Source organism: Stegodyphus dumicola, chromosome 4 (genome assembly GCF_044657685.1).
Source record: "Stegodyphus dumicola isolate Sdum_Otavi_A_Nest chromosome 4, ASM4465768v1".
NCBI lineage: Eukaryota > Metazoa > Arthropoda > Arachnida > Araneae > Eresidae > Stegodyphus > Stegodyphus dumicola.
In genome coordinates, this window is record NC_140771.1 from 243,920,309 (window position 1) to 243,944,100 (window position 23,792).

Sequence of the window (23,792 nt, forward strand, 5' to 3'; positions counted from 1 at the left end):
TAATGTAGGAAAAGAGATATTTCTTCAAAGTGAATTAAATTTGTTTATTGTAGAGAACTTAAGGGAATGAAAACATAGCAGTTATGAAAAATATCAAACTCAACTCTCATACTGATATTTAATGTTTTCAGAATGATCGAGAAATAAACCTAGAACAAGTCAGAGATGTGTTATTTATAATCAAATATATTTAAACAGAAATGAATGCTACTTTAGAGATGTTAATACCTTTATTACCATATAAGAATTTTAATGGTCGCCTCATAACAAAGAACACTTTTTAAAAGCTATTTTTAAATTAATAGCAAAGCTCTTATATTAAGTTTCTGTTAGTAGTACAAATACTTAAATTTTTATTTATTACATAAAATCTAAAGCCAAATAAATATCAGTAAATAGTAAATATTTTGATCTTTTCTCATCAGTTTTTGGCATTTTGTTATGGATTCAATATAAAAATAGTCTGAAGTTGTACCTTTTATTAGTTGCATATTTACTGCATTTTAAAAAATATATAATAGCAGCTTTATTAAAAAATGTAAAGCATCTCAAAGGGAAGTATGTGGTAAGAAACTGATTATAGTGCCTGAGTTAAATTATGTCTTATATTGTCAATAAATTTGAGAAATTTTGAGCTACATAGCAAAATCTATTTTTCAAAGATATTATTATCTAGGAATATGTGCAGTACATTGAAGTAATCCATATATATTAGAGTAGAATGATGTAAGTTTAATTTACCAAGGTGCAGTCTCATTTACGATGCAGACAAGACACCTCATTTATAGGATGTAGACTGACTGTCCTAAAGACTCTGCCATCAGAATTAGAATCTTTGCTGCAGAAGTACATGGAATTCAAAACGTGCAATATAGTATTAAAGTAATCTGCACATGACTTCTGAATTACATAGCAGTAGGGGTGCTAGCATCCCTCTTAGTTGCACATTCATGTATAATTTTTCGCTTCAAAAAAGCTTAACTTATTTTATTGTTTACATTTGCTGATTTGATTTGTTTATATGGAATTGTATTGATAACATTAATAATAGATATATACACATTCCATATGTTATTTGTATTATGCTTTTTTTTTATTACAATAAAGTAAGCTAAATGTAAAGGGAATATGACCTGCGTTATATAAATACAATGCCTAATTTCACATTAATACTGCAGCAGGCTAATTGCATTATATTAGAAACGGGAAGATGCTTCAAAATAATTACATTGCCACAATGTGTTTACAGTTTGATTGTGCTGTTGCTAATGCTTATATTTATATTTAGATGTGCATTTGCAACGCTTAGATGTGCATTTGCAACTAGTGCTTCTTGCCGCACTAGTTGCACCTTGTGAAGTTCTACAAATATTATTATCTTTGAGCTGATAATCCATTGACTTTTAATATTAAGTTCATGTAGTTAACATGTGTAGAGAATTTATTTATTCACAGTATTGACTTTTATTAGGTATAAAAAAATATTTGAAAATCTGTGTAATGCTATGCCAGATGAACCACAATACAGAAGTGAGTATTATTTCAATTTTTATTTCATAACGTGTACTTAAACTCTATCTTTACATGTTTGTAATCATTAGTATGTAATCATTAATTGAGTAATTAATATTATGAAAAATAATATAAATAATGCAGCTTTAGTTCCTAATCCAACTATCAATATTAATTTATTGCTTTGTTTTTCATTCTATGGCTTATAAGGCAGAAATTGCTTTTATCTCAATCATGTATTGGGTTGTTCGGAAAGTAATTTTGTTTTTTCCCGTTAGAGGACTTAATTACATTTTTTCGAAATCAACTTCACACTTAAGCCACATAACCATTATATGTCTTGAGAGCTGATATTACAAGGCTTGTGTGTGAAAAAGTTCTATTAATTCTACGCAGTAGTTTTTGGTTGGTGCCCTTTTAAATATGGAGAGCAATAAGCAGCATTTTCGTCATATTTTACTTTTTTACTTCAGAAAAGGTAAAAATGCTGTCCAAGCGAGAAAAAAATTGACGGATGTGATTGGAGAAGGCGTGTTAACAGTACGCCAGTGCCAGAACTGGTTTCGATCCGGCAATTTTGATGTCGAAGATGCACCACGGTCTGGAAGGCCGGTCGAAACTGACAAAGATGCGATAAAGGCATTAGTTGATGCAAATCGGCGAATAACCACACGAGAGATTGGTGAGAGGTTAAATTTGTCAAATTCGACTGTTTATGGCCACTTGAAAGGCCTGGGTTTAACCTCGAAGCTCGATGTGTGGGTGCCTCATGTTCTTACGGAGCGAAATTTGTGTCGTCGCATTGACGTGTGTGATTCGCTCCTCAAACGTCAGAAAAATGATCCATTTTTGCAGCGGCTTATTACTGGGGACGAAAAATGGGTCATATGCAACAATGTGAAACGCAAGAGGTCATGGAGCAGAAAAGATGAACCGGCTCAAAGCGTTTCAAAAGCCAACATTCACCAAAAAAAGGTGATGCTGTCCGTTTGGTGGGATTTCAAAGGAATCGTTTTTTTTTTTTTTTTTTTAGCTTTTACCGGAGACAATACAACTATTAATTCGGAAGTCTATTGTCATCAGCTGAACAAATTGAATGATGCACTTAAACAGAAGAGGCCAGAATTAACCAACAGGAAGGGTGTAGTGTTCCACCAGGATAATGCGAGACCTCATACAAGTTTGGTCACTCCCCAAAAGCTTTTACAGCTTGAATGGGACATACTGCAACACCCACCATATTCTCCAGATCTGGCGCCTTCCGATTATTATTTGTTCCGGTCCCTGCAAAATTTTTTGGATGGTAAAACCTTTACCTCAAATGAAGATGTCAAAAACCACCTGAATCAGTTTTTTGCCAGCAAGGACCAAAACTTTTATGAGCGGGGAATCATGTTACTGCCAGAAAGATGGCAAAAGGTGTTGGACCAGAATGGCAAATATATAATTTAATAAAATATTTATTCGTTATACGAAAATTGTCTTTCATGTTCCCCAAAAAAAACGAAATTACTTTCCGAACAACCCAATACTTTGGATATAATACTATATGAAGTATATGCAAATTTTACCCTAATATCCTGGATAATGAATATGCAATTATGTATGTATGTATACACACAAACCTGCATGCACTTTATTCTTTATTCTTTGAATTTCATTTCATATAAACTGAACTTAGGCAATCAGGCACTGATATTTTTGGCTTTAATTTTAATTTTAGGAAAAAGTTAAGACTCGTTTTTAATATGATTTTTGCTTTTGTAAAATGAATTGTACAATCATTATTTTAAAAGACTTGCTACTGTTGTTAGTTGTAAACTTATAAATTTGAATAAAACTTGAATTTTGATGTAAAATATGTGTGTAAAATTCAAGATTTCAGTATTAACCCTATGGCAGATTCGTGATTAAGCAATTCTTTCATCCCAAATGCACAATATCTGTTTATCATAAATTTGCAATGCAAGCTGTGTTCATTTGCACCCACTGTGATGTGTAACTGAAATATGAATGAGCTCATTGATGACCATCAAAAACTTAAGTTATGTTGCTGCACTTCGTAAACATATTCTTAGAGTGAATGAATTTGGTAACACACTTGTTTTATGTTTGGATCTGAAGAGCTGAGGTTAAATTTGTTCAGTTTTTTTAATATAAAGTGTAAAGTGATGTATAGCTTAGCCACACAAAATTTATTTTATTAAATATTGACTAATCATACTTTTATTGATTATATATGGCACTTTCTGATTATTCTCAATCCCACGAAAAATCGGCAACTCGTTGTTCACTTTGTGAACTGATAAAAAACTTTTGCTTGGTTATCTTTATGACTTTTATATATTATTCTGTTCACAAATTCTAATAAAAAATCATCTATTGGAAATAAGAAGTTTTATGAGGAAAGGAACAAAGGTCTATATGGGTATACAGTGATCCCTCGTTTTTCACAGTTAATGGGGAGCAGAACCTTCCACAAAAGCTGAAAAACCACAAAATAGGATTTGCCCCTAGGAATTTTCATGTATGCAGGTACAAGAATGTTTTAAATATGTAAACAGTATTTATACTTCACACATTTAAGAGAAAAATTATAACAGTATACGTATTTACTTAAACGTGTCAGTGCTAATTAATGAGGTTAATTACAAAACCTTATACAATAATAAACATTAATCAGCATTGCTTCCTGAGAGAGGCAATGAGTCGTGTTGGTGGTGGAGGAGAAGCTCTCACTTGATCGTAGAGGCTCACTCGGAGACTCATCTGTTGGACGAGCTGATGCTAGAGCTGGGGCCTTTACCTTGGAGAGAAACATAGTGATGGGTAGTTTTTGTCTTTGTTTTTTCTTGAGATGAAAGATTCCTCTGTATTCTGAATTCAAAATTCCTGTGTACAAGGATATAACTCCGACAACGCGATTGCTGAACTCAACAGCTCGAACCATATTGCCGTCAATGTCTTGCGCAAATTGTTGCATTGCTCTTGCCATGTTGCACAATTGTTGCAGATTCTCTAGAGTAAGGCCACACTTTTCAGTTTCTTCTTCGCCTTCCTCTTCGTTTTCTTCTTCACTTCCATATTTTGCCATTTCAAGGAGGTCTTCATCGGTCAGTGGGTCCGAGTGGCAATCGATAAGGTCGCTGATGTCTTCTTTTGTCATGTTGACAAATCCTTCAGGAGTGAAGCCTGGATAGTCAGGCATCATGTTTGGCCATAATTTCTTCCAGCTAGAATTTATGGCCTTTATGAGAGCCCGTGGTACATACTCAGAGTCAACTCATCTCTTTGTTTGACATGCAGGGATCCTTCTCTCTTGGGCATCAACATGAAACAATGCTCCTTTCCACAATGTGGCTGCCTACATAGTTGTATTTTTTTATGAATATTTTGAAAAAACGCGCGAAGCACTGAAACTGAAAAACATGAAGCGTGAAGTGGCAAAGGAAGACTGAATGGGTTTTTAGTGGCATTTTTACAGCAGTGGGAATGGCTAATGTTCAATATAAAGCATATAAATCCACATGTACTCAAATGCCTGTAGTATAGCATAAGTTGGCCAATGTCATATTGTGTTTGAGAATACCCAAAAAAACAAGGAAGTTCTGTTAGCAATTCTATTGAATGTTGAAATTGGGAGGGCAATAACCGAAATACCAAAAATGCTTTATGTATAGTATGTATTTAGTGAATAATGCAGCATATACATTTTAAAATGATTCCTCCTTCTTTTAAAAATGTATCATTCAGATGACTCAAACAAATAATAAATTCTTTTGTCAAACTATTGTGCGATTATAAATGTTTAAACCAAAGCAATTTTTTATATTCCTAATATTAACTACCATTCCTCCTCATTATTAGGCAAATATTACGAGTTCTAATCACATTATATTTTCTGGATTTGCTGATAAATGGTTTGTGTGCTGCTGAATCCCATTTCATTTATATTGTAGGTATTTTATGTGCTGTTGAAAAGGCATTGACTGGAATGGAAATGCTATCATCTTTACGAAAGAATTATACCCGTATGTATCAGATACAGAAACTTTTCATTAATCGTAATCCCAAAATTATCTTCCCAGGTAGACTATTACTAAAAGAAGGATATCTATTTCAGGTAATTCTTAATGTACATTTGAGAAAATACTTTCAATGTTGATTAATTTAAATTTAAATGTTGTATTTATACTTTGGGCATATTATTTACCTTTCTGTCATGGATGCATGTTTCAATTCCAACTTAAATTGTGCCCTTAATGCTTTGACTACTAAAGGGACATATATGTCCCATTAAAAGTTTAAAAATTAATAATTAATTAAAATTACTGCTTTGAATCTTCTGAAGGTTGGGGATCATCTTCCAATAGTTGGAAAATCAAGATGCGTCTGTACTCGTACATAAATAAACATAGAGAAAAGAATGAGTTGCCAATGGGCAATGTTGGGTTATGTAAATAATGCTTTCTACCCTGCTCTATATGATGTAAATCTATAATACAGTTTCTAAATAAAAAAAATTATTAAAACAATATTATAAATTAATTATTATTTATAGTAAAGTATAATAAAGATTTATATTTATAAATTAAAATATTATAAATATTAAAACTTTATTATATGTTATTATAAAAAAGTATAATAAAGTTTTCCAGAATCATAGATGTGCTTATAGTAAGTCAATCGCTATGTGTGGGACATATGTATCCCACTATTAACTACAGCGGGAATATATGTGTTCCAGTCTTTAGCTTGAAAACTGTTTGTAAAAAAAATATTTGCCTTAATGTATATGACATATTTTGTTCACTTGGTGCTTTTAAGTCAAGACTCACGGTCAATTTTTAAATAGATTCAACTTATTGCAAGCATTCTTGGATGTATATTATTAATGACAAATAATATTTTTGTAGCTAACTTAAAATATGTTTCAGAACTGCTAGATTTTTTAAACAGATATGTCTGCTAAGGAATATTAGTGCCACTACACATAAATGAGTTCTGAGTGTTAACATTCAGTATTATTTAATATGTTACTAATTATGCATAATAATTAGCATTTGACATACAAATTCTAATTTCAATACTGATTGTGAGCAAGAAATTGAATATCACTATTGAATTACAGAAGGTGGAAGTCTAAGTTTTCCTTCATGACTATAACTAATTCTGAAGCTGTAGATTTTTGTTTATTAAGTGAAGCAAGACATAGTTATTAAATTGTAAAATGTAATTTGAAAAAAGAAATTATTGCTTGTAAGCAATAAAATTAAATCGAAACAAATCCAATTAATCTCAAATCAGAATTTTACATGAAATGCATTTAAATAAGATTTTTCAATCGGATCCTTTCAGAATGTACCAGTTTAATTTAATTACAATCAGAATTTTCTGTAATATGTTGACTACTGATATCTAGTATTCAATACTTTTCATGAATTTTATACATGGCTTATTTATGTTAGGAAAGAAATTTAAGATACATAGCGTTGAATCATATTAATGTGGTCACCTCTTACAGTTGATGTTAATGCTAAATAACTTATCGATGTAAGGCATGTTTCAGCAGCAGGTTTGGTGGTTACATAAAATGTGTTTTAGACATTCAGGATACATTTCAGTTGTTCTCATGAAAAAGATGAGCGATTTATCAGATTTACAGCAAGGAAAGATTTTAGGTACAGGCCAGCAGTGGCAGCATTTTGAAAACTATGCCATTGTGAAATGTTCGCATGCTGCTTGCTTAAAGTGTACCAAGAATTACAGAAAGGCACCATCAAAATAAGCAACATGCACATTTTTGGAGCACCACTTGATATAGATAAAAGAAATTAGCAGTGGCTGTGACGATGCATTGAAATCAATAGACGTGCTACAGTGGAATGATTTCCAACCCAAATATACCAGGGAGTTACCAGAAGTATGTCCAAAACAACAGTTCAGCAAACCTTTCTATGTCTGCAAGAAAATGAATTGTGATAGTACCTTTGCTATGAATTAGGGCTCATCGACAGATGGGGCCTGATTCTGTATGGCAATACCAACAATGAATCTCAACTGATTAGTAAGAGGTTGCCTTCTCCAATGAATTACATTTCTTGCACTTATGAATGGGTAGATATTTGCAGGAAACTTTGGCATATGGCAAGAAACATCAGAAAACAAATATATCTCAACCATTTGTAAGCAATACAAGCTAGTAGACACAATGTTGTCGTCCAGGGATTGTTTTTGTGGCATTCTCTGGGTCCACTTGTGATTGTGGACAGTGCTATGTATCAATCTTAACTGACTATATACACACATATATATATGCAAATTGCTTTCCCTGAGAATGGTGGTGTCATCCAGCATAATCTAACATGTTACACAGCTAGGACTGCATGTGATTGTTAAAAGAGCATGAGAAAAACTTTGCTGTAGTTCTCTGATCTTTAAATTTCTCAGATTTAAATTCAATCCAGAGTCTACGAGACCACCTTGCATGGGTTGAACGCTCTATGGATACTTTGCCATGTATCCTTCAGCAGCCTTCAGTATGGTTCCATATCCCTGAAAACATTTGTCATCAACTTATTGAACCTTTACCTGTCTGTCTAGATGCCATCAACTGTGCATGGGGGTTATTCTGAATATTAACATGTGTTTACATTAATGTGTCTTAACAATTATGAAAATTAGATACATTAGATTTTTCTGTAATTCAGATTTTCAATAAGTCAAACTGAATATCCATCCCCCAAATGAAATATTAAAAAAAAATAATAATATTTACTTCCTACATAAGTTCAATTTCTTTAGCATAATTAGTTGAAATATTTGTTAAGTTTTTTTTTTTTTTTTTTTTTTTTTTTTTTTTTTTTTTTTAATGATGCCGAAATTATTTTCTTTACATTTCTTTGATAAATCAGAGTTCAGTATTATCCCCAAACCTTCTTTATAAAAATTTCAAATGATTCACACTCCTGTGGTTTTCAGCCCTACAGACAACTGTATTTACTCTTGGTGTTGTGGCTATAAAATGCCATCTATGGGAAACTGTAGTATATTGTAGAAATGCTACAGTAAATGCTGTTTATTGTGATTGCAGTTAATGTTATCATTTGGATACTGTTACTGAATTGTTGAAGTCTTGCCCATTTATATATGAAAACATGGAAAATACATCGCTTATTGTGATCAGCATTTCGGTTAATCTTATCAAAATGTTTTGGAATGAATTTTTCAAACCGAAGTAAATTTCTAAAATTGTAGAGTCTATGTCTTTTGGGGAGTATAAATTGTAAACACTAGAAAAGTTATGAACATCATCTTCCTCTATTAATAAAATTCCTCCTGTGATTTTTTGCGCAAAATTAGCACAAGTCTTCTCTAGGTCTAATGTTTCACTAGTTTTATGAATAAATTTGATTATTAATCATTGTCGTGTTTTGATTAGGCTGTTATATAATTATCTAAAAGAGGTTATCAATAACTTTAGTTCACATTGAAACTGCTCAGTTCCAGAATTTTATTAAATCTACATTTAGAATTGGATCACTTTCTTCATTAGCACTGTGTTCTGTGGGGTTAAAAGTTTCTTGAACAACTTCTAATATTTCATCTTCATTTAAAGCTTTGTTGAGTAACAATTCATCAATACCTTCAAATGATAAATCATTAAAACCTTCTCCACTAATTGCATGCCATTTGTAGTGAAATTTGGTTGCATAAGGATGCTGGTATCCTTGCTTTTTACACATTGTGGCCAATGTGTAAAGACCATTCAAAGCTTGTATTCAGAGTTGCTAGTTTTAATTTAGTTAATGCTAATCCAACTTGCTTAATATAATCCTTAATTAAGAATTCTTCCCCACTTCAGTGACTGATAATATTTCATCATTCAGTTTCTCTAAAACATGCTGTAATGTCCATTTTATGTAGTATTTGAATGATGCAATTATAACATGGTGTAGCAGTTGTACAAAAATGTAGTATTAGGTGACAGAAATAAAATTTGTATGGTTGAGTGTTTCAAGATATGTGGTCAGTTGCCTTATCAAGAATCACATCAAGGTTAAATTCAAGACCTTTCATATGCATATAACATCTGACTTCTGGGACCAAACATTTGTTGAACCATGCCATTCTGTAAAAGTAGCAGTGGTCACTCAGGCCTTCTTGTTTACCATCTAGTAAATAGGCAGTTTATTCATGCATGTGTATAGTACTATGCCACAAATAAAAATTATGTTTCTCAGAATTTATATACAAAAACAAAACAAAAAAAAACTTAGAAACTGGCTTGGCCTACTTGTGTTAAATCAAAATGGCATGTGCAAACTAAGAATAAATCTTTATTTTCATTTCGTGTAAAAACAGAATGAAATGTATAATTTTTAAAATTTTTATTCTATCTATGGGTTAAAAGAGAGAGTATAAAATATGTTATTATTGTTCTGTAGGTAAAATGTAAAAAACAACGTCTGAAGAAGCAAGTAGCTTTTCTTTTCAGTGATATTCTTCTATGCTGCAGAGTGGTGATTCCATCTGTTGACTATGATATAAAAGAATCTCTGAAGTGCATTGCTGTGTTTCCTCTCAATATTTGCACAGTTTCAAGCGTAATGGGCAGTAATTCCATGGAAGGGACTCTCTTCAAGGTTAGTAAGATACAAATCAGACTGTCAAATAAGAAATAATATGTAATATTAATACCACATTTTCTCACATATATACAGTGTCTCTAAAAAGTTATGGGACACTTGTGCTTTACAGAAGGAAACTGCAATAAAATTAATTTAAAAAGCATGTAAAATTTTTTGTGGGTGTGTTTCATACTTAAATTTAGTAACAATTATTACATAACATACATTTTCTCAAAATATTAAAATATTAATTTAATAAAAATACAATTGTTTAGAATGGAGCAGAAAATGGTTCACTTAAGTGATGGGACACTTACTTTTCCAGCAAATATTTATCCAAAATTTTTACTTTTTAAAAGGTTTTAATATTTTGTTGGATTTCCTTTTACTTTTAAAACATGATTTAATGTTCTTGGGATGAATTCGACTAATTTTTTTGTGATTTCTGGAGTGATTTTACCCCATTCTTCTTGAAGCACCGATTTTAATTGTTGTTTTGAAGAAATGGTGTGTTTGCAAATTCTTGATTCCCATTCTTGCCAAATATTCTCTATGGGATTTAATTGTGGAGATTGTGGGGGTGTTTTTATTATTTCAGGACAGTTATACAGCAGCCAGAGTCTAACGTTCAAAACACTGTGCTTGGGGTCATTGTCCTGGTAGAATTAAAAATCGTTATGAAGGTTCAATTTTCGTGCTGAAGATTTCAAATGATTAATTTGATTTAAAATGTCAATATACTTGTACTGATCCATTATACTGTCAATAAAAACAAGATTACCAACTCCAGCGGACGACTTACACCCCCGTACCATAACTCCTCCTCCACCATGTTTTACTGTTGGCACCAAGTCCTGTTTGCGAAATTCTTCCCTGGGTTTTCTCCACACCAAGATTCTACCATCAGAACCAAATATATTAAATTTACTCTCGTCAGCAAATATAACTTCATTCCAGTAATCAAAGTTCTTATTTATGTTGGATTTTGTGAAAGCCAGTCTGAGTTTTCTATTCTTTTCACTTACGAAGAATTTTTTCCCGGCTGCTCTACCGTGATATCCAGCAGATCGAATTACTCTTCTAATAGTTTCAGAATTAACAATTACTCCATATAATGCTTGTAAATCAGCAGCAACTTTAGGAACACTCATTCTTTGATTTTTTTTAAATATTTCGAACGATAATTCGCTTTATTCCATTGGATAGCTTTGATGGTCGGCCATGTCTTCTTTTATCCTGAATCATATGATTCTTTTTATATCGTTTAATAATACTGAAAACTGTTGAATGACTGAAGTTAACTGTTTCAGTAGTTTCTCTAATAGATTTTCCACGTTCAATATGCAAATTAATAACTAATTTTTGAATTCCAGGCAAAGTTTCTTTTCCTTTAGCATTCATGGCTGCACAGAGCTAAAAAACACAAAAATTCCAAAACAAACTGGAGAGAAATACTGCAGACAATTTTATAAATTATTGGCAATTGCTTTTGAGTAAAAATAAATACCCCAAAAGATATTTTTATTGCTTACTTCAGACGATTTTTGTTGCATAGTACGTAGTGTCCCATCACTTAAGTGAGCCATTTTCTGCTCCGTTCTAAACAATTGTATTTTTATTAAATTTATATTTTAATATTTTGAGAAAATGTATGTTATGTAATAATTGTTACTAAATTTAAGTATGAAACACACCCACAAAAAATTTTACATGTTTTTTAAATTTATTTTATTGCAGTTTCCTTTTGTAAAGCACAAGTGTCCCATCACTTTTTTGAGACACTGTATTTCTCTTGTAAATTTGCTTCATAAATTTTATGACCTAGAACTTTTAATTTAACTGCATAATATTTTAACTTAATCCCAAAATTCAGGCCGATCAGTTTCTACCACTAGATTGAGCAGGTCTTAAAATGATAATTGGATTTTAAAGCTGCTCATGCAGTGTACTGCCAATGCTGTCACACCTGTCAGTGACCATATTGCTGTAAAATAGCGCTGTTGTGTATACAAGAAATTTCTTTAGGAAGGTCTGTGTAACCCATTTTTGGTTTGCCAGATTTCCAGACAGCATGGTATATGTTCAGATACTGGCTACAGCTGCCTCACAATATATAGGAACTTGAGCCGTTACCTCGCAATATACAGCAACTTGCTGAGCAGTTACCTGGCATTACATTCTACTTGGTAGTATTTGATATTTTTGTGAACTGATGCAAACCGAAACATCATCATGCACTGCAAGCAAAGATGGTTGTATATCATTCTAATATGTAACAATTCTGGATTTATGTTTTCTTAATAAATGGATTAATCATAGTTCAGTTTTAATCACTTAGTTTTGCCTTCCCATTGCTCGTATCAAATTTTATCATGATCGAGTAATTTTTCTAGATGCTTGAAATAAAAAGTTCTTCTATAATTTTTTTTTATTTCTTAATAAAGTAAATTGTTAACTTTTGTATCCTATTTCTTGTGTTCCTTAGACCATGATTCCAGTGAATGAAAAACTCTGTCTTAGTAAAGTCAACATATACACTTACGGAACTACTCTGATATGCGCCCTCAAGTCGCCAAATTTCTCGCCAAACATTTTTGCCAAGAAACTTCACGCTGCCATATTACTATCTAAATTTTTTGTCTATATTTCGAACTTTAAGCCTAAAATGTCTCCAAAAACGCGGTTTTCGCACATGCAAAAACTACATTTTGAACACACGATTTAAGCTAAAAATCCGAAACAAAAACAAAAAATTTAGATAGCAAAAACGTAAAGTTTCTAACCAAAAATATTTGACAAGAATCCATGTACACAGCGACATGTTTTAACTTTAAAAAAAATCTACGAATGGCACAATGTAGGCAACGAACGAATCTATGAACTCGCACACCTCGATTTAATAAATTAACATAACAACAATGAATTTCAAAGAATACTATGTACACAGCATCCTGTTTAAGCTTAAAAAAAAACATCTACGAATTGCACAATTTGGGCAAGGAACGAATCTACGAACTCGCACACCTCGCTTTAACAAATTAACATAACAACAATAAATTTCAAAGAATACCATGTACACAGCATCCTGTTTAAGCTTAAAAAAAATCTACGAATTGTGCAATTTAGGCAAGGAACGAATCTACGATCTACGCACACCTCGCTTTAATAAAATAACATAATAACAATAAATTTCAAATAATACCATGTACACAGCGTTCTGTTTCAAAAACAACAATAATGACAGAAATTCATACTAAATAACCAATGAACATAACATTCTACAAAATAAGAACAAGAATAAAATAAAATGCACTTACCATGAATTAATGCTTTTTCGAGCAGCAGAAATACCAATTTCATACTGCCTTTAACATGCCGCCACGTAATCACTTTCATATTTACATGACAGCCAGACACACTCCAGAAAATTCATACTATGGTTCACAAATAAATAAAATCACAAATCCCTATTTCTATCATGCACAGCCATTAAAAATAATCTCCCAGACCCTCTTCCCACACCTCCAAATACCCACTACCCCTCAACAGGATGGCCACAATGATATTTCCTTTTGCCGAACTTCAATTCAACAACTTCTACCATTTTATCTTTCCCTCCCATCTTCTCGGACACAGACGCGAATCAACAAGCTCCAGCAAAAGCTTGTTCAACGTCAACAGGGTTGCCATAGAACACGCAATCGCACCAAAAACCAGCGCAGAACATATATCGCCACATTTGGTGAAATTGGGGCGTATATCAGAGTTGTTCCACACTTACTTACACAATTATAAAAATATAAGAGTATGTCTTTCATCTCACATCATTACTCTTCCATGATCATTTGAATGAAACATTAAAATAAACAATAATTCTTAAACCATCTGCTGGTGAAGATTATGAATCTGCATCAATATGTGTTTTTTACTTGAATATATAAATATTATTTTCTAAAATATTGATTATTGTTCTTTTCTTTCAAATTTTTGCTTATATTTTATTTTTACAGATAAACTATGGAAATCTCTCTTATTTATTTTTATGTAAAATTCCTGGAGAGGGTAGCATTTGGATTCAAGAAATTCAAACAGCCATCAAGTATGTTGCATACATTTAATGTATCTTTATATTTCTACTACTTAATATCATTCAAAGCAAATAATGAATTTTTCTCCCCCCCCCATATCTGTATGCATATATGTAACTCTTTTTTAAAAAAATTTAACTTGGTCTGCATATGGTTTCAAAATTTGCATGTGTTTTTTTTTTTTTTTTTTTTTTTTTTTTTTTCATATATTGGATTGTTTATATTTGCATATTTTATTTTTTGGACTCTATCTGCTCAAAATAATATTTTAATGCTTTTTAAATTTTTCTTTATGCTATAATTTTGCAATTTTTGAAGCTGTTTATTTCGGCCTATAGGGTTTGGACTGATAAAGAGATTTATTGCTTTGACTGTTTTTCTGAGATTATTTTAAGTTTTAAACTTTAACTTGTGTCTCTATTAGTTCAAAAACACATTGATTTATTACTTTTTTGTTGCACAATCCCTCTGATGAGGATAGGGTGACTAAATTTCTTTTTTTTTATTTTTGGTTGTGACATATTTTCCCACTTTTTCTTGCTGTTTGCCACTGTGCTTCTGGTTTTTGGTCTTTGCATAATGTGTATTCCAAATTAAATATGGGATGAATTCTATCATATTATTTATTTTATTTTGCATTAATAAAGTCTTTTCACTAAAGTTTTATAATTTTACTTATGTTTTAAATTCTTTGCTATTTGTTTGAAGGTAAAATGTTTCACTGAAGTATTTTATCATTTCACTTATGTTTTCTTAACTAGAATTCCCTTTATTTAAGGTACAAGATTCTAATTATAATTTACTTTGTTTTTTTCCTCTTGCTTTGGGGAGGAGCCAGAATTTTCATGTGAATTATTCTAATTAAAATACATTGAAATGGTACATCGGCTAATTCTGGATACAGAAAAGCAAAGATTTTTGTGGAGGAGAGATTTCAGTGTTCCTCCTCCTGTCGAAATGGCATTGAAGTTGATTGAATTCCTCTTTTATTATGTTTGTGAAGTATTTTTTTTAATTGGGGTATTACTTGTTTGAAATGTTTCGGTTTTAAAATTTTTTTAATTCTTTATTGCATGTATAGGATTATTTGAAATTTATTAATTATGAACTTTAATTTTTGGTCTTTCTGAAAAATAAGTTCTAAATTTCTTACTTTCTGTCTTTATTGATAATTTTTCAGCAGCTTAATGAGCAAAAATACTAGGCATGTTTATATTTTGTATTTAAAAAGTTGTTTTGTAGTTATAGATATATATGTGCACTACGCAATGCAAAATAAACTAAATAAATGTATGTACGTATTCATTTATTTACCCTACGAACAGTAGTAATTTGAAATATCTTTAAGTAAAAGATATTTCAAATGATAATATTCAAACTGATATTAAAATTAAATGTAATGTTAAAAATATTTTGAGTTCATAAAAGACAAATAGAAAGATTGAATTAGGGATAGTTTATGATAGGGAAAAATAAAATTTCCCCCCTTTAATGTTAAGGCATAGTTGATAAAATTATAAACTAAAACTTTCTGTAAATTTATTAATCATTTTATGAAGAAAAATTAATCTTTGATATATAATGAGAAATTTTAAAAATGCCTTAAAATGAATCAAAATTCACCAGTTTCAAACTGGCATTAAAAAGGATTACTAAATCAGTATGTTGACTCATGATTTTGGTGTGATCTGATTTGGGGGCAAATTATTTATCATCACCTGTTTCAAATTGCAGTAAAAATTTTTATGTATATTTTGTGTTTATTAGCTTCAGAAACAAAATGTAAAAAATAAAAATGTAATTGTAGGTTTTTTTTAATACATATATAAAACATTAACTATTAAGAGTTTCTTATAAGGCTTTTTTGTAAAAAAATTTTCCTCCATTGTTCAGATAATTTACTTTTTAACATACCAAAGTTACCAGAGAAATTGGTTTGCTCTTATTGCTTTGAAACTGGTTATATTATGAATTCTGCATTGAATGCTTTTAACTAACCGCCCAACCAGGATAGTGGTTAGCGATGCTGACTGCTGTACTGAAGAGCCTGGTTTCGTCCCAGAGAATGAAATGGATGTTTGTAATTGTGTATAATGTCTGTATGGCATGGGAACACTTTAAATATGTGGCAAACTGAAAGTCCTTTTGAGGGGTTGGTGGTAGGGATAGAGGAGTGGGAGACCCTCAGATCCAACCCCTTGTTGTGCTCTCTGTCAAAATTGAGGGGGGGGAAGACTGAGCAAAGTCATGGTGTCACTTGTATGGTGTTCAGTGTTCTTGCCAATGAGAGGTGCAATCTTGCACTTCTTGCCATGATGAATTTTGTGAGCTTGTTAAGCTGGTGTTACTGTGAGACAAGTGAGATAAATCACAACTATGCTTTTAACTTTCTTTTTCTGGGGAGGAGGCCAACTGAAGAATTCTTTTTCCAAATTTTTGTCATCCCGTAATTTAAGCAATTTTGTAATGTTTTGAGAGATGTGTAATATTTATTTAAAAATAGTCTACATAAAGATTCCATGATATTTTCCATTCATGATCCTGTCAACTTGATTTCATGTAGCTTTGGACAATTCTTGGTTGTAACAGTAGAAAGTACATTGCACTTTTTTCTGCTTTAATTAATTTATTCTTCATTTTTATTTCTGAATTTATTATTTTATTCATAGAGACCATCCTATTTATAGAAAGGTTTTGAATTCATTTGTTTTTATGTAAAGTTTCTAATTAAATATTATGTTTATAAATCACAAAATGTTATTTCTATTACATAAATATTGTGGAAAATATGTATGCATAAAAATATATGATGGTATACATAAATAAAAAAAAAATTCAGTATGAGTACAGATAAGCTCATTAATTCTGTACTTCTGCTTAGGCTTTTTAATTTGTTAGTCTTAAGTGACTTGACGCTACTTTTAATTTTTTTTTCTCACCCAGCCATTTGAAAGTAAGTGATTCTTTTCCTCAGTATGTATTCACATTTTCACATTTATAAGTATTCACATTCATATTTTATAAGTATAGATAGCTAGATTTAGATTTTTATTAAAAATTATAATTGCTTATTTTTTAGAAAGTTTAAAGATCCATCTACCGAAGGAAAGCCAGCATTAAATCTCAAACGAAATGTTGCTGTGAAATCTCGAAAAGTGCCATTTTTAAGAAAAGCCTATAGATCTGAAAGCACAATTAAAAATAAAGAAGTAAGTTTGTGTTCAATGTATAATTTGAGTTTATACTGAGCATTTTTTTAGAGTTATCTAATGAGTGGTCTTAAACTGGCAGTCCGCAGGCCTCATGTGTCTTGTTAATACATTTTAGTTGTGTATTTATGGTAAATATGGTACCAAATCTTTGCAGATGAATAATATTATTGAAACAATAACTAAAACAGTAAACTTTATCTGTGGACAAATACTGAATCATTGAGTTTATTGTATTGCTTGAAGATGCTGAAAGTGTGTATGGAGAAATTATTTACTATAATGAGGTGAGGTAGTTATACCAAGGATTTGTACTAATGCAGTTTTCTATCTAATAAAGGAAGTTAAAATTTTCATTAAACAGATATAAATAAATAAAAAAACCATTGGTGAGCTACAATAATTCATGGATAATAGATTTAGTGTTTCTTTTTTATTTAACTGGATATTTGAATATTTTCAATAAACAGCTATGAGGAAAGGTTAAATTTACCATTGGTATACATTAGTGAGCCAAAACATTGACCATTTCCATATTTTAGAATGAACTTGTCTGGATGACATAGAGGGCATATGATTAATTGGGAATGGTATCTAACAGCTGCTGGACAAAGTAAGGAATCATTCTTGTGCTTACGTTTGCGAGTGATGGGAAAGGCTGCTGATCTAAGCAAATTTGAGAGAGAACAGATTGTAATGGCCTGAAGACTCAGAACGAGTATTTTCAAAACTGCATGACTGGTAAGCTGTTCATGATCTGCCTTAGTTAATATTGATGTAAAGTGGATAAATAACAGTGAAACCAGCAGTAGACGCCAAGGTGTTGGACTTTGGAGACTCTCTTGCTTGGTACAGCAAAATCGGCACCAGACAGAGGCTCAGCTGAAAGTCCAATACAATACAGGTCCAAGTGCAAGCATTTCGGAGCACACAGTTCAGTGGACACTGTTGGATATGGGACTGTGCAGTAGACGTCCCACTCATGTGCCACCATTACTTAAGCATCATTGTTAACTATGCCTACAGTGGTTCTAAGAATATCGAGACTAGACCATGTATAAGAGGAAGACAGTGGCTTAGTTGGATGAATCATAAGTTCTCATACATCATGTCAGTGGCCGTGTCAGGGTAGGCTAACTTTCAGGTGCACAGTTGCTACCCCCTCCTGTACAGCAGTTCATACACAGGATAGTGTTGGAAGTATTATGCTTTGGGGGATGTTCTCATGGGCAGCTGGGGGATCCTTATCTTGGCAGATGAGACCACGAATGCTGCAGACTTTCTGGACATAAATATGGATCAGTTTGTGCCCTTACATGGCATCTGCTTTCCCAACTGGAAAGGAAATTTTCCAGCACAACAATGCCCCATGTCACAAGGCTCAAACTGTGTAGAGTGGTTCGAAGAGCACAAGGATGAATTCCAATTAATGTCCTGGCCACCTAACTCGCCAGATCTTAACCTTATAGAGCATATTCGGGATGCCATGGAGAGGCATCTCAGAACTCAAACACCACCATGTCGGAATATCTCAAACTTTGTGTGACCATTGCTGAAACATTTGGTATAATCTGTTTCCAGTCAATCTACCAAAGAACTTATAGTACCCATGCCAAAGTGAGTTGCAGCTCTTTTACAGGCCAAAAGTCGCATAATGCACTATTGAATAGATGGTTATAATGTTTTGCCTCTTCAGTGTTTGGCTTGTATTAAACCTTTTTAAATTAAAAAACACAACTTAAATCATTCATTCATTTCCTACATCTTAAATGTTGCTCTATTATTTTATATGAAGATTCTCAAAAAGTGTGCCAAAAAAATAGCATCATGACAAGAAACTTGGGGAAAAAAAAAAAAAAAAAAAAAGATGTAATGATTTAGTCCAATTTCATATATTTTTATTACCATTAAAATGAGCTTTAACAAAGTAACAAAAAATTGTCTAATGGAGTTAATTTATCAGTATGATACAAATCCTGTATGGTCTTATTCTAGGATTTGAAGATTGAGATTTGATTAACTTTTATTTGTATTTGTTGAAACATAAATATCCTCAATCACAAATTTTTGTAATAAGAATAATCACTTTGTTTGGGGGTGTATTTATAAGAGATAACAATGTTTTTCACAGTTGAAAATTAATAATTCTAAGAAAAGAACCCATTTGGCTGAATAGTATTTACTATCCATTGTGAGGTAATTTCTAGTATTTTTTTTCTCATTGGCTAAAAACTTTAGCAGAATCAAATTTCCATCAAATGCCAAGTTGTAGTAAAAAATAAAGTTGCTTACAATGGTTTACATACAAAAATATGTATTTTTATGCGTTTATTGAAGAAAAATTTAATAATTAAAAGAAAGGGGTTTCTCATTATTTATTCTCATGTTTTGTCCGACTTCAGAATTGTTTCTGGAAAGTTTTCATGAATTCGTTTATTTTTAGTTGAAATAAGTTAGTTTTGGTAATCTGCCGTATTAGAAGTGTTTGAAATAAATGTTAGCTTGAAAGTTTAAATTTAGGTGTTAATATGTTTGAATTACAGACTGAAACCAAAACAAATTTTTCACAGCTACCAAAATTTAGACTTCATTTAGAAAATAATTATAAATTTGAATTTTCCCTTGTGTTGTTATTATTATTGTATTAAAGGGATTGGGCATCTAAAGAAAATAGAAAAAAAAAGTTAACTGAAAGAAAGAATCTCATAATTTTAGTTAGGGAGAGAAGGAAAAAATTATAATAGAAAATAGAGTTGAATATTATTGAAATGAATTTTCAATTAAACCACGTTAAAGGCAAATTAAATAATTAAATCTCGGAAATGTTTGCGAAGCTATGATTGTGGAGGGGATATAAGAGTATGAGGTTTTTTTTTTTTTTTTTTTTTTTTTTTTTTTTTTTTTTTTTTTCCCTATTTGTGGACTAAAATTAAGATTAAAATACATCAACCATGCTTAGACTTTTGATAAATGAGGGTTTTTATGACTGAATTGTAAATGAGCATAAGCATAGCTTTTGTTAAAAATGGGGGAAAATTGATATATTTATTAATATGATGGGACACCCAGAAAAATAAAAAAATATAAGATCAGCTTAGTTTGCTTAGACCATGTGTTTTCATGATGAATCATTTTTGTTTCATTTTTTTATTCATTCAACTGAATTTTTCAGAGTAGTTTTTAGCAATATTAATTTGATTTATGATATATATCAATTAATTCACAATGTATAATTTTAATCCTATTAAACACTTTACCTTCTGAGGGTAAAGATCTTGATTTGGCTGCTGTTTTCAGTGTTTAAAATTCTTTACAAAATATCTGCTTTACATTAAACATGATTGCATTATAAAGCATTATCACATTATTCCTTTTACACTGTTATGGTGTAAATGATAACTTGCCTAGCTGGCAGCTGGGGTATCTTCTATTTGAATCTTTACGTAGTTGTTGTTGTTATTTTCCCTCCCCCCTCCAAAAAAAAAATTCTAAAATTTTCTACAGCAACATCTGAACTCAAATATAGTGGAGACTTAGATTTGATCGACTAGATCTAATGTTGCTTTCCAATTGCCCTTTAAGTGTTAGAGAATATAAGAAACTATTGCATTTCCCTGTGCATGCTGTCATGGAATTGGTGGTATTATATCCAACTAAGCAACTGGAAAATCTATGACTTTTGTGTTTTCTTCCCCCAAAACCACCCTACTAGTGGCCAAGTAGTTATGACCACTGAATGCTGGTATTTCAACCTGCTTTGGGTTTGATATCAGGTGAATGAGTTGGCTGAATCGTTGGTTTTTACGGTTCCCCGTCCCCATATATAACATGAATATGAGCTAGTTTCCCTCAGAAAGTTCTTTACGAAGACATCTGTCATTTTAAGGCTGCTAGCCCTTGTAGCTTTGGTATATTCAAATAACCTAAACTATTCTCCAAAAAATCTTACTGTCTATACAGCTCATAAGAAGAGATGAAACTGTTGAAGATAAGAGCAGTGAAGGTGTTAAAGAACTTTGTTCTGAAATACTGGTCAGCTTGTATGAATCCAATTTGCTAAGTTTGGATACCATTCTGGATTTTTGGAACTGATGATGATAAAGTTTTCAGCAGTTGCATTTGTATTAAGTTTTCGGTAGTAGCATTTTCAGTGTATCGTTATTATGAAAATGTGCTGCATTGAAGTCATCAAAGCTAATCTCAACAAGTCCCTTGACCAAATGTTTTAGAATCATCACTGGCATATTATTACCATGCATTTCTTACACATATTTTATAATATTAGATGTACGGATGCATTTTTTTTTAACGTCTAAAGTATAATGTGCTATCCAATGGCCTCCCAATAGTAGTAAATGTTTATTAGCTATATTATAATAGCAGAATGATTTGAAAGCAGTGTAAGATTTTAGTTTGCAAAAATTCAAATGCATTGGATGCCATTTGATAAATTGAATATTTTCCCATTCATACTTTATAAGTTTTAGCTACATGGAAATACTCCAGACGCCAGTCAGAAGATTGTTTTTAGCAAATCCATGTATTATTAGCAAATGTCAATACTAAGATTGATTAAGGAGTTTCAAAGTAGAAATTTTAATGTTAAAGAGAATAAGCCTAGACGTTGGTGACCAGGAAAGAGCTGGAAAATGATAAATTGAAGATACTCATAAGAGTCAAATTCATGTACTACTAACTAAAGTACTAAAGTTTTCTTATGCAGTTGTTAGGGTACCACATGAATTCATAACTGAATAAAGAGTATCTATTTGCATTTCTGATTTCATAAGAAGCAAAAAAGATTCTGCATGGTACTATTACTTGGGAGGGAAAAATCTGTTTAATGCAAAAGAGAAGCCGGTCTCATATTATGCCCAAATTGCACTCAAATCAGGATTGCATTGTGTGTGTGTGTGTATTAGGATATGAAATGTGTGATTTCTTTTTAACTGTTAAAAGTAACTAAACCATTAATACAGATATACCTTGTCATCTTAGATAATCTGAAATGGATTTCAGTCATCAGGTTATCAGCCTTACTTAGCAGGTCTGATGTGACTATTCAGCAGTATAATGTTAAATTACATACTGCAAGAATGATTCACCAAAGGCTTAATTAATAATAGGAAAATCCTTGCTAAGAATTCTCCTATTCTTAACTAAGCCTAAGAAGAATTGTTCAAGAATTCAGATATTGATACTTTCAGTTATCATCTGTTTAGGTCACTGCAACATTTTCTTGTTAACAAAAACATTTCCACAGATTTCATTAGATTATTTTTCAGTAATCTCTTGGAAAAGATTATTTTTATGCAAAACGAAAGGATTCCTCAAAAAAGGGGCTTAAAGTTGCCTGAAAATAAGCAAAAGTTGTAGAATATTATGGTTATTACATGTATAACTAAATTTATGTAATACTGTTTTTGCTGTTTGAAATTGTCTTCCTCAAATCTACATTACTTGCTGATCAATTTGATTATAACTTGTGGCTTTGTAAAATGAATTCTTTAGAAAGAGGTCACCTCAGCTTAGTGGTACGTTTGAAGCACTGAAAATCATATTCAGACAAATATGACATGCTTAAAAAATGCTGTAGAAATAACATTGGTTTTTGAATAATTAGATTCTTTATTTAATTTTGATTTATTATTTTAAAAGGAAAATAAAATTGAAGGCTTCAGTTGTTATTTAGATACTAATTATTTTTTCTTTCCATGATAATCTTTCTCTCATACGATGTAATTGTTTCCTTTCTATAGAAAAAAAATTTTGTTATATTTATATACTCTTATTTGAAGCATTTTTTATATAAACCCCATTTATTTTATCTGAAAATTTGCTTTTTTTGTGTTGACGTGTTAGTGACTGATCTTATTAATTCAGTTACCATGCGGAAAATAATCTTTATGGCAGTGGTTTTCAAGCCTTGATACAAATGCCATGACAAAAGTCAGATTAACTGCTGATCAATTTGATTACACCTTATGGCTTTGTAAAATGAATTCTTTAGAAAGAGACACAAATGTACCTCGGTTTAGTGGTACTTTTGTGAGTACAGCTTATTGGTACCTATATGATTTCTCCAGAAAGTGTTCCATAAACACAATTACCTGACAACATTCTAGGTTAGTGTTTAATATACTGCAAAAGCAGTATATTAAACACTACCCTAGAACGTTGAATGTAGAAATCTTTAAAATGTCTGAAATGCGATCTCAAAGTTATTTAAGTAATAATTTTGCTAGAAATGCTTTTTTAAAGAATATAACAATAATATTTTTATTGCCTTAATGCTATAACATTTATTGAATATGCTTAATTTATTGAATACTTAATGCTATAACATTTATTGA

The 23,792-nt window shown here is 31.3% G+C and overlaps 1 protein-coding gene across 2 annotated transcripts in view; it reads left to right on the forward strand.

The window, feature by feature from the left end:
* LOC118193353 (rho guanine nucleotide exchange factor 39-like) overlaps nt 1-23,792 on the forward strand; it is a 61,715-nt gene that overhangs the window by 34,559 nt on the left and 3,364 nt on the right. For both annotated transcript variants that reach the window (XM_035364435.2, XM_085816155.1), the window contains exons 6-10: nt 1,472-1,530; nt 5,472-5,635; nt 9,960-10,157; nt 14,153-14,241; nt 17,310-17,439. In XM_035364435.2, the coding sequence (XP_035220326.1) occupies nt 1,472-1,530; nt 5,472-5,635; nt 9,960-10,157; nt 14,153-14,241; nt 17,310-17,439 (640 nt within the window). The remainder of the gene's footprint in view (nt 1-1,471; nt 1,531-5,471; nt 5,636-9,959; nt 10,158-14,152; nt 14,242-17,309; nt 17,440-23,792) is intronic.